The sequence below is a fragment of the Musca domestica genome, unplaced genomic scaffold (assembly GCF_030504385.1).
Source record: "Musca domestica strain aabys unplaced genomic scaffold, Musca_domestica.polishedcontigs.V.1.1 32, whole genome shotgun sequence".
Classification (NCBI taxonomy): Eukaryota; Metazoa; Arthropoda; class Insecta; order Diptera; family Muscidae; genus Musca; species Musca domestica.
This window is the reverse complement of record NW_026712311.1, coordinates 7,146,216-7,159,128: the sequence shown is the minus strand read 5'-3', so window position 1 is coordinate 7,159,128 and position 12,913 is coordinate 7,146,216. Positions and strand designations below refer to the sequence as shown.

Here is a 12,913-nt window from a genome sequence, read left to right as displayed (position 1 = left end):
GTTGTTGTGCGGATTTTAAGCAAACCAAAGCAATTTATGTTGTGAACTGTATGCAAAGAATCTGTGTCAATCGAAGGTTAAAATTGCGTAAAACAAACTAAATAATTTTGTGCAATTATAAACAATAATACAAAACTCAAAAGAGTTCGAACACATTGTCGTTGGTCGATATTTATCAAATCGACAAAAATATTAAGTTGCAAGGTTAGATAACCTAAAACCTGTGTGATTTTGTCGTAATATTTTCGCCATTTTGCAAAATCATGAGTTTGGACGATTTGAAACAACAACGCGCCATTACAAAAAAGAACATTTCCCGCATTAAAACTGTGATCGGCGCCAACGCAAAAGGTGAAGGCAAATCACTCTCTGCCGCAGAATTAAAATGTCGCCTGGGTATTTTGGACTCATATTTTAAACAAATTTTGTCGGTTCAAAATAAAATCGAAAACATTGACCCAGACGACAATGGCCGTGCTGACATCGAGGATTTGTATTGCTACATCAACTCGCAGATACAACACCAACTGGTTGAGGACGGACATAACACAACTTTTGCGGAATCGTCGTTTGCTATCGCTGTCCCCTCAAACAAGCTGCCACGACTGAAGTTGCCTAGCTTCAATGGCAAGTACAGTGAGTACAAAAACTTTATAAATTCGTTCAAACAAATCATCGATCGTGAACATGGGCTTTCGAATATTGAGAAATTCAACCATTTGCTGAACTGTCTCCATGGTCACGCTCTAGAAACAGTGAAAGCATTCCAAGTGACGAACGAAAATTATCCCAAGGCTTTAGAACGGCTGAAGACACGCTATGACAATAGCACCCTCATATTTATGGAAAATATTTCCACTCTTTTCGATCTGCCTGATGTTTCTAAGCCTAGCTCTGGTCAACTAAGAAGCCTTGTGGATAATGTTTCAGCCCTCTACAGTTCACTTCAGTCTCTTGGCTCGCCCACTGATATTGTAAATGCAATGCTGATCCATATTGTGATGGGAAAAGTTGATAGTGACACCAAAAGAAAGTGGAAAGACTCCTTGGACTTTAGCAAACTTCCAACATGGGAGGATTGCTCTAATATTCTCGAAAGAAGATGTCAATACTTGGAATCATTGGATTCAAACACAATTTCTCGTCGACAAGATCACCATTCTGGTAAATCTAACCAAAAATTATCGAAACATGGTTATACTTTCTCGTGCTCCAAACGTGTTTGTGCCTTCTGTTCCAAATCTGATCATTATATCGCACAATGTCAACGCTTTAAGGACTTAGATGTACCAACCCGCTTCGAAAATGTAAAGAAATTTGGTCTTTGCATTAACTGTCTCGCCAAAGGTCATCAAGTCACCAACTGTCCCTCATCGTTCAAATGTAAACACTGTTCTCGCTCACATCACACATCTAGAGCAGCTGCAACTGACATTTCTGCTTCTGTTCACGCCCATATGGAAAGTTCATCGCCTCATGTTCTTCTCGCCACAGCTATGGTTTTAGTTCGTGATAATTCTGGCTCATACAAGTTAGGAAGAGCTCTATTGGATTCTTGTTCACAACTAAATTTCGTCACCGATGAGTTTGCTCAGCGTTTAAACCTACAACGAGTGAAAAAATCCGTCGAAGTGTCCAGCATTGGAAATTCCAGCACGAAAGTCAAGCATAACTGTTCTACAAACATAAAATCTCGCATTACAGACTTCGAAGTTCCGCTTTCGTTTTGTATTACGCCGCATATTTCCTATCAACCTGACTCGGAATTAGACGTTACTTCGTGGAATCTACCTCCGAACACAGAACTTGCTGATGACAACTTCTACAAATCAAGGAAAATCGACTTGCTCATTGGTACTGAAACATTCTTCGATATTTTGTCTGTTGGTCAAATCAAGCTTGGTCCTAATCTACCCAAACTACAAAAAACTTTGTTTGGTTGGATTGTCACTGGGAAATACAATTCTTCAAGAGAAAACAACTTTGTGTCTTCGTATTTGCTCTCAACCGAGGAAAAAATCAACATGAATTTAGAACGTCTATGGAAAATTGAGGAAATTGATGCTGCCTCAACTCAAACTACACCAGAACAATTAGAATGTGAAATATTCTTCCAAACCACAGTGTCCCGAGAATCTTCAGGTAGGATTGTTGTAAAATTGCCCTTTAAACAATCTTCAGACTCCCTAGGTCTATCACGCAATAATGCGTTGCAACGATTTGCTGCCCAAGAAAGACGACTGGCACGAGATGCAGAACTAAAATCCCACTATTCTGCATTTATGAAAGAATATGAAGATTCTGGACACATGAGCCTGGTGAAGAAGCCTATTTCGGAAGAATCACACTACTACATCCCACATCACTGTGTATTCAAGCCGAATAGCACCTCTACGAAACTTCGTGTTGTTTTTGACGCCTCTTGCTCTACGTCCTCGCATACATCGCTAAACGATATCTTAATGGTTGGTCCTACAATCCAAGAAGAGCTTTATTTGCTGCTGCTTCGTTTCCGGCTATATCGTTTCGCAATAACCGCAGATATCGTCAAGATGTACAGGCAAGTTCTAGTTGACCAACATGACCGTAAGTACCAATATATTTTATGGAGATATTCTGAGCAAGAACCAATTCGAACATACCAATTAAATACTGTCACCTATGGGACATCTGCTGCACCTTTTCTCGCCGTGCGCTCTTTGCACTACCTCGCTGATGAATACATGGAAAATTTCGAACTTGGCGCAAGAGCTATTAAAAATTCGTTCTATGTGGATGATTTTCTTTGTGGCGCTGAATCTGTTGAAGATTTAGCTCAACTTAAATATCAGGTGACAGAAATATTGAAAAAGGGCTGTTTTGAATTGGATAAATGGCACTCCAATCATGAAAGCTTTCGTCACGACAAAACCATTAAATATTTAAATCTTGATGACTCGTCAGTCACAAATGCTCTCGGTATTTCGTGGGATCAACAAAAAGATCAATTCTTGTTCTCGTTTTCATCGAAATTCAAAATTGAAAATGTTGTTTCTAAACGCTCAATCCTGTCACTTTCGTCTTCGCTTTTTGATCCACTTGGACTTTTGGCACCTCTTATCATAAAGGCCAAAATACTACTTCAAGAACTTTGGATACTCAAGATTGGCTGGGATGAATCTGTCCCGCAAGATGTACACACAGCCTGGCTACAATTCGTCAACGATCTTCAATCTTTATCGTCACTACATATTCCTCGCTATTGTTCATCGCCTAGTCCAGAATCCATTCAATTACATGGCTTCTGTGACTCTTCAATTCGTGCTTATGGCTGCTGTCTCTACATCAGGGTGAAATCCAGCTCAGGCCAAGTTTCCTCGAAGCTATTTACTGCAAAATCTAGAGTAGCACCGACAAAAAGAAAATCGCTACCGAATTTAGAACTTTGTGGAGCTCAACTTCTTGCAAAATTGTACTCCAAAATACAACATCTTCTCAATATCCCAAGGCATTTTGTATTTTTATGGACTGACTCACAAATAGTTCTCCACTGGCTCAAACAACATTCGTCGACGCTGTCTGTATTTGTTGGAAACAGAGTTTCTGAAATACAAGAGCTTACAAATGGTTGTAATTGGCGATATGTACCATCGAGTTTGAATCCTGCAGATATCGTCTCTAGAGGATCCACTATTGAAGAGTTAAGATCCTCAATTTGGTTCACTGGTCCGGATTTCCTCTCCAGGGAACACGAAAACTGGCCTCAAAGCAGATGCGATGAAATCGACCAAGACGTAGTGGAAAAGGAGAAACGAAAAACAACACTTCATCTCCAAGTGCAACTCAACAATATCACTGAGTTCATAAACAATTGCAGCTCATATCTAAAGATGGTTCGAGTTGTAGCATGGATCTTCCGGTTTTGGCAAGGATTATCTTCTTCAAAAACTAAACAATTTGTTTCTGACTCTTTACAGCCTCAGGAATTGGAGCACGCTATACTGGCAATCGTTTGGCACATTCAACAACAACACTTCAAAGATGACATTGTTCGAGCTGCAAAGAAGAAAGATCCTCAAGGCCCGCTAAAGTGTCTCAACCCATTTCTTGATTCTTCAACAGGCATAGAAATTCTAAAGGTTGGAGGCCGTCTTGAATTAGCAGACATTCCTGAGGCTCAGAAACACCCTATAATACTGCCGAAAGACAACAATTTTGTGAACTGCTACATTCGCCATCTTCACATCAAAAACTATCATGCTGGTCCCAAAGCTTTGATGTCATTGACCCGAATGCGCTTTTGGATAATCAACTTACGAAGTCTTTGTCGAAATATTGTCAACTCTTGCCCTCAATGCATTCGATATCGTCCAAAACTACTTCAGCAAATGATGTCCAATTTGCCTGCAGATCGACTGAACCCATCAAGAGTTTTTGCAAGATGTGCGGTTGACTTTTGTGGCCCTGTGAACACATATCTTCGGATTAGAGGAAAGATTCCCTACAAAACTTATATCGCTGTGTTTGTCTGTCTCGCAACAAAAGCCGTCCATATTGAAGCTGTTTCCGACTTGTCAACAGATGCCTTTATCGCAGCTCTCAAAAGGATGATTGGTCGAAGAGGTCTTCCAACAGACATCTTCTGTGACAACGGCACCAATTTTGTGGGAGCAAACAACAAACTGAGAGAGTTGAAAAACTTTCTCTTCGATAACAAACACCAAAACATAATCACAAATTTTGTTGTAATGAATTTATTAATTTTCATTTTATTCCCCCTAGGGCACCCCACTTTGGTGGCCTATGGGAGGCTGCCGTCAAATCAGCGAAAGGTCATCTGAATCGCACCCTCGCAAATACCCGTTTGACATTTGAAGAGCTCGTTACATCTCTAGTAGAAATTGAGGCAATTTTGAATTCTCGGCCTATCTCACCGATGTCTTCTGACCCCAGCGACCTTGAAGCTCTTACCCCTGGACATTTCATCACTGGCAGTGCGTTACGTTCTCTCCCAGAACGAGAAGTCACCACAAACAACATCAACAATCTGAAGCATTGGGCCCAGATAACTGCCATAAAGCAACGATTTTGGAAAAAATGGGCACATGAATACATTAACGAACTTCAAGTGCGAAGCAAATGGTCTACTTCTAACTCGAATATCACAGTTGGTAGCATGGTTCTGGTCCATGAAGATAACATCCCTTCTCAAAAATGGCTGTTGGGCAGATTGGTCAACATTATCCCTGGTAGAGATGGAAGAATCCGAGTTGCCGATGTAAAAACTACACGAGGAGTCATTCGTCGACCCATCCACAAACTCGCATTATTATTTAATTGAAAGAGCCCTTTCAATGGGGCCGGTATGTTGGGTCAGCGTGCCGACGGTTTTATATTTAGTTATTTTCGTTTTGTTTCTACATTAAATTAAATTATATTATTATTTATATTGGGTTAATTTATTCCATATTATTTACTTTCTATCAATTCCCATTTAAATGTGTTTATTTATTCATTTCGATCCATATTTATTTATATTCTATTTATTTTAATTTATTATTGTGTTTAATGTTCATTTTATCGTTGTTGCACTGTTCACGTTATCTATCTTTCGATGCTTTCTGTGCCTATGTCGATCATAAGCATAACAAAGCATTCGATAGGGAATGAGTGTTTTTTATTTTGCTTTGATCTCTAACGAGAGTTAGAAACCAAAAGCATCAATACATATAAATGTTTGTACATATGTGCATGCATGCCTATTTGAGCATATACATATGTACATTATCTGTTGTCTCGTCCTCTTCGTCTGTCTGTTTTTTGTTCAATAAATATTGTACTTCGAAACATTGAACCACCAACTTCTTTTAATTTTTTTCGCTCCCTTTTTTGGACTTCGGTTTTACACTGCCCAAGAATCTTTCTGCAGTGCGGGTTTATTTAAATAAAATAATTAGAACTCCCTGCCGGTCAAGAAAACTCTCTTGATCGTACATCTATACTAAAACGTGGACCTTTACCTCTCTTCCAAGAGGTAAAGTACACAGAAGGAACTCCTTGGGCGGATTTTCAGAAAATTTCTGAGTACGATCATGAGTCGGGAAGGGCCTGAAAGATATTGTTAAAAAGTCCACGATTATTGTCCAAAAAACCTATGAAAATATATTACAAATTTTTACGATTATAACTCCTATAGAATCGGAAAAAAATTCCTATAACATCCATAAATATTGGTCGGAATGTACATTAAATTCAAATTATCTCCGACCAAAAAGTCGCTGAAAAATTTATTTTTAGAAAACCTACGATTATATCTCTGACGGTGTCTAAATTAATTTTTAAGAATCCAGAATTTCAGATTTGCTTATTATCTAAAAAAGTAATTTTAAAAAATCCATATTAATAGCTCCAGGTGTCCTTGAGAACATTCCGGCTTACTACTACAGGCCCTTTAAAATTTGTAAATCCAAGATTTTAGCCACGAACTCTTTTAAAAAATATTATTTATAAACCGAAGGCCATAGCTTTGCCACTTCTTCAGAAAATATTCTTTACAAAATACTCGATTTTCCCTCTGCAGCTCTACAAAGGAAAATTGTTAAAAAATCAAAAGTTTCCGCTCTTCTTGTCCTTGACAGAATGTTCCAAAAACTCCAAGATTTTAGTTACACCAACTTTTGAGAAATAACTCTACAAATATCTAATTTTTTTGTCTCGGTCAAACCTTTCAAAATATAGACCTAAAAAAATCACAATGTTATTTCTGCTGAAACTTGAAAGCTTATTTTATCTCAGTTGTCCCTTAAAATTAATTTTTCTTAATCCATGACTAAACCCTTAAGGTGAGGGTAAAAGGCAGCTTGATATCTTCGCATGGCATTTTATAAATATGCCTAGCCATCATGGCCAAGCTGTACCATTACCTTTAGTATTCTTTTTAAAAAATTAGATTTTTTCACTTTTAGATTAAATTTCAAAAATTCCCTTAAATTTTTCCAATTCCCTTCTTTTTTCTGGCTCCCAGGAAATTATTAAATATTTACTTTTCAATTTGTCCAATTCCCTGGCAATTCAATTCAATCGAACTCATTCATTCATCATTGACTACTATTAACCCTTTTTACAATTTGCTTTATTTGTTTAGTACAAGTTTGTTAGCCTTCATTTAATGGCCATAATAATGACAGGAATTCAAACACATTCCAGGCAAAGAAAAAAAGCAAAAAGAACATCCATTGAAAACTCATAACAATCAAAACGGAGGGGAACGGTATCTAAAATATATGAAAACGAGGCCTAAAGCCTGGCACATAGCCAACAAACATTATTTACAAAAAAAACCTAGAAATCTCCAAAAGGTATAGCCAGCTCTGCGAACCGTCAATTTTTCTTGGGGGAATTGTAACAATTGTTGTTAAATTTCCGCTGGCATCACTAACCAACTGGTCCAACCAGTCGTCAGCACATCACACACACACACACATTCCCCTAAGCCCGCTCGAGCTATGGAGTAGCACAATTGTCTTCAGTGTCCTTGTGGCATTATGGGCTGTATGCTGTGTGCTTGATGTGGCAGCAATAATTTAGCAAATAAATAAACGGAAATGAATTCAATCAAAGCGAGTTGCAGTTGGCTTCGAACCAAATGTTCATGAGATTTGCTTGACATCGGTGTGTGTGAGAGAGTGTGTGAATAAATAAAAAGTTGATTGAAGAATGAATGACGTCACAAAAATAAAAATCGCAAACAAAACTATTAAAATTTGACTAAAAAACTTTGATTTAAAAAAAAATCAATATTGAGTCATGGCCCTCAGTGGCGTATTAGTAATATTAACATGTAGACCACCCTGCGTATACACAATATTCTTTAAATATTCATAATACGCCCAATCCGTTTCAACTCATTGACTGCAATTTTGTACTCGAAGCCTTCCATTAACCCACATAGATTTTTGTCGAACCTCACACATTCATATTCCATGCATTCATCCATTTATTCATAATTCTGATATGAATCATCATTTAGATCATTATCACAATTATCTTAATGACATCATTATTATGCGATTAATTACAAAAGATTTCTGCCAACAACACAAACAACAAAACTTTGCCAATTATCTCTTTTATCTTTAAAATTGTTCTCTGTCATTCATTGCGAAGTCCATTGGGGGCAGAGGAGATTTATATAAACGTTATGTCCAATGAGTCTGATAGATTAGATGTCCAGCTGTCGGATAGACATTTTTGGCATAATTAACTATTTAAAAATATGTCGTATAGTATGTCAGCCCAAGACTGAATAAATTTTGGAACTTTTCAAAATTTAAAGAAACTGGATTTCGAACATTGTCGCAACAACGGATCCCATTTCATCCATCACCATATGAACACCTAATACATACTACTCAACGTCCATACACCTATAAGTAATCTCGTCTGAAACCATGTCCCCTGGACGTTGTTGCGAGTTTTTAAGCAACTTGTGTCTCTGCTCATCGATGCTCGCTACCTCATTGAATGAAAAACCATTTTCGGGTGCCATAATGAATTTGAAATCATTAAAACAGTCTCGTAACAAAGGACAAAGGCCAGAGGCAAGACAAAAAACCGGAGCAGCCATAAATAAGCAAAACAAACTCACACATACACACAGTGGCCAATATGGAGGGAAAATTACAGGACATACTACAGGGAATAAATCCAAAATAATTTTTCCATTTTTTTCCTCTTCAAACTTCGTGAATTCTTTATAAATATATTTTCTTCTCCAAAACTAAATGCCTGGATTCAAAAAAAAAAATTCCACAAACTTCAAAGCAAAACCGTACGTTTTTTTAAATATTCTTCATCAAATTTAGAATTGGAATCATAAATTTTTTAAAATGGTTTATAAATACCTTTACAGCTACGACCAAGGGTTTTTATACCCTCAGCCAAAGGGCTATGGAGGGTATATATCATTTGATACGGCCAAAACCTGTCTCATCGAAATACAGTTTTAGATTCTGAGTCTTTTTGGACCAAATCCGTTTCAGGACATTTGGAGTCGATCTAGGAGTGTCCGTTTGTCTGGCTGGCTGGAGCGCATCATAACTCTCGAGGAGTATCCGATTTCGTTTAAAATTGGTATATCATAATTTAATTTTCAAACTTAAATTGTGTTAAAAGATTGTCAATATCGGTCTACTCCTCCCCCACAAAAGGTCAACATTACCCATTTCCTCAAAACAAGTCGAAATTATATATATATATATTTGTTTTGAAAGTCGTCAGTTTTCGTCATTGTTTTCTTCAATTGTGGATTTTTTTTAAATTAATCCACAATTCTGGATTTAAAAAAATCCTCAGCCAAAGGGCTATCATTTGATACGGCAAGAAGTGCCTAGGTGTCATTAGACCAAATCCGTTTCAGGACATTTAATGTCGATTTACCGATTTCCGACCGTCCGTCCGTCCGTCCGCCTGGCTGGTGAGCACGATAACTCTCGAAGGAAGTGTGGGATTTGGTGTATCGTAATATTATTATCAAAAACCTATATCAAGTTCGGAGATGGACACTCCTTCGGTCCTCTCCTTCTGATACCTCCCCACAAAAGGTCGAAATTTCCAATCAAATATTTGACTGCAGAAAGAGAAAGGATAACCAGATTTTGCTTCAACTATGTGAATCACAATATTTGCATCAGTGCTAAGTCAGGTGCGGAAATGGACAATATCGCTCCACTCCATCAAGTACCTCTCCCACAAAGGGTCAAAATTTAAATAATTTCTCACACATACCGATATTTTTATTAAACCAAGGTCTGGTGTTGAGATGGGATATATAGGTGCACTTGACCCCACAAAGGGTCAAAATTTAAAATAGTCATGAAGCTACAAAATGCGAAATTAAAATCCGACTTCATTCAGACTTGGTACATCTCAATATTTTTTTCAACTCAAGATCTGTTATAAAGATGATAGGGATCGGAACATTTCTTCTAGTACCTACCCAACAACCGGATAAAATTTTGAATAATTATATCTCTCATACAATTCGAAGTAAACATTCGATTCTCTTCAAAGTTATTACAATACAATATTTCTACTAATACAAGATCTGTTATAAAGATGGTAGAGATTGCACCATTTCTTCTGGTAACTCCCCCACATTGGGTTCAAAATTTTCAAAAACAAAACGCTCAAAGAAAGCGAAATAAGCTTCTAACTCTCTTCAAATTTCACACATACAAACATTTTTGCTAACACATGATCTGTTGTGAAGATTATATATATCTGCGAACCCCTGCTGGTACCTCACCCACAAAGGCACACACTTTTCAATACTTTTATCTGTCATAACTTGGGAATATTTCTCTCAACCAGCATCCTGAGATGAATATGGAATTTATGATTTCGCTAAAGATTGGATATGAATGTTCGATTTTCTAGTAATTTTGCCCATACCAAAATTTGTATCTGTATTAGATGAAGTATGACAAAAATTATTATATATATCATATAAAGTGAAGGAAATAGTCGATATATAATTCAAAACCCGGCACATCGCAATATTTATATCATATTTATTAGGTCCGATACGATATGTACTTTTTGACCCATTCCATGGGAACCTTCTCCGTAGAGGGCCAACAACTTGGGTAATAATTACAGAAGTCAAAATATATTTAAATAATCGAACATCGGCTGAGGGTATAAATCTGTCGGCAAATCTAACCGATTAAAGAATATCATTTTATTTTAAAAATATTTTATATCCTCAGCCATATGCCTACAGATTTGGTACTGCAGCATCGAAATAAATATTTCTTCACAATTTTATATTAAAAAAAAAATCCATACTAGTTTTCTCTAAATATTTTAGTTAATAAATTCCATTATGAATCACTCAATTTTCACATTGTACATAATGGAATATTGTAAAGCATTTTTTTATCCCACTGTTCCATAATAATTAGACAATTCATTCATTATGAATTTTCATTCATTCTCTTAGATGAACTATGTATTGTAAACTACTTCGGTTGGCTTTATGTTTTGCAAATAAAATCGCTGATAAATTACGGTGCAGTAGTTTCCAATACAAGTAGCGTTTTTGATTACAGTGATAGATTTTTATACCTAATTTTCTATTGTTAAATCAACAAGGACACGTTTGAATATAAGTATGAATATAGGTTTTAATCTAGCAGGAGTCATTTCAGTGCTCTCAATAAATAAGCCAAATAAGAAGAATTCTAATATTTTTTATGCTATTAAAATATTATTATTAGTTATTTAAAATATTATGATTATTAGTTTTACAATTTCAAAATTATTTATCGTATACGTTGTATTTATGTAATTATATATTTAAAATAACATTTTTCAAACTGTTCCCCAATTCAAAATTTTATAAAACTTCGTAGTTTCTCTCTCTCTTTCTCTCTCTCTCTCTGTCTCTTCTTTGAAAAAATCTCTATATTCTAATATAGTTCCAGGCAAAAGAAATAAATGTATTATTATTCATAAGAATTAATGCCTCCTAATTTTAAAAGATTAACATCCGTTTCCTGTTTTTCGTACCAGCGCCATCTATCTGCACAAACGATAAAGTCTAGTTCTTCGTATGGTTTGTGTCTTAATTTGAGAACACTTAATAAAGGCGTGAACCAAAATTAGAATACTTGGGTTAACTGGAAAGAAGCCGGCCCCTTTCCAGCATCCATTATTGGATGTTGTTGTCTTTTAAAGTAGACCCAGCAGGGTGAAATTTCATCCACTTAATATCCAATGGGAATCATAATGTTCACATTTCAATAGCAATGGAACATGATGACAGTGTACATCATCAGTGTTATCGACTAAAAAATTAGAAACTGGTAAATTTCCTAGTTCAATACTGTCTACCGTTAAGGCAAAGCCACAATGTTAAAATTACAACAGGGGAACAGCTTTATCGACACTGAACTATTCATTCTGCTATGGTAATCACGCATTTTGGAAATTTGTCTTGAAAGAGATACTGCCTTTTTCAAATAAAAAGATATTAATGTTTTATTTTTGTGATAATATAATTCACTTTAACATCCATTTCGAATTGATTTTGTTGTAATTTATATTTTTACCAAAATCCATAGTTTTAATTGAAACCGAACTCTACTCTTATTTGCATATAAAAGTTTGTAGTAATTGTATCATTTTTTACTTGTTTTCAGATTCAATGATGTAAGTTTTATGTAAGAAACTCATTTTTGTTGGCTAACTGACGAAGGTAAGTAGTTGTTATTACATGTAAATATATATCTGAAATGTCAGTATTCGGGTACGAAAATGTGGCCAAAATCGTCATAATACAGAAAATTTGGGAAGTACCTGTTATATGGTGGTTACACCTAAACGTGGACCGACATGACCATATTCCTACAACATTGGCTGGTATGGTTTGTAAATAGCAAAAATTAAAACCAGTATAGAAAGCCCTAAGGACGGGCGGGGCCGACTTTATGATACCCTACACCACTTTGCTAATTTTGTAGAGCTCCACATAACAATTAATAGATTTTATGGGAGAATTTAATCATACACGCTATGATTATAATTATAATTTAAAGTTAAAAGAACTTTATTATTTTGATGAGTTACAAACGGAACGACAATCGTGAGATACCTTCAATACTATGTACGGAGGAGGGTATAGAAAGAAAACAAGTAAATACAAATTTAGGTTTTTGACTTATGGCTAAGTTGGACATCTTGAAATTATTTTCTGACAGGTATATCCAAAGAACACGAATAAGTAAGATCTCCTGATTTATTTGGAAATTAGAACCGAAAATTTCAAAATACCGATAAAAATTGGGCCTACATAGAATATTTTTGGTCAAGAATTAAACTACATACTGTAGAATGAACCAAACAAAAAAACATGAGGTACTTTATATGGGGC

General features: G+C 36.0%; 2 protein-coding genes across 2 annotated transcripts; both read left to right on the top strand.

Moving 5' to 3' along the window:
• The first annotated feature begins 263 nt into the window (after positions 1–263).
• LOC105262492 (uncharacterized) lies at positions 264–1,284 on the top strand. The gene is made up of 2 exons (XM_059125109.1): positions 264–974; positions 1,153–1,284. Exons 1-2 carry the CDS (start codon positions 264–266, stop codon positions 1,282–1,284), a joined length of 843 nt encoding a protein of 280 aa, XP_058981092.1.
• Positions 1,285–1,458: 174 nt separating this feature from the next.
• LOC131803701 (uncharacterized) lies at positions 1,459–4,710 on the top strand. Its single transcript, XM_059125237.1, has 2 exons — positions 1,459–2,142; positions 3,957–4,710. Exons 1-2 carry the CDS (start codon positions 1,497–1,499, stop codon positions 4,022–4,024), a joined length of 714 nt encoding a protein of 237 aa, XP_058981220.1. The 5' UTR covers positions 1,459–1,496; the 3' UTR covers positions 4,025–4,710.
• The last annotated feature ends 8,203 nt before the right edge of the window (positions 4,711–12,913 follow it).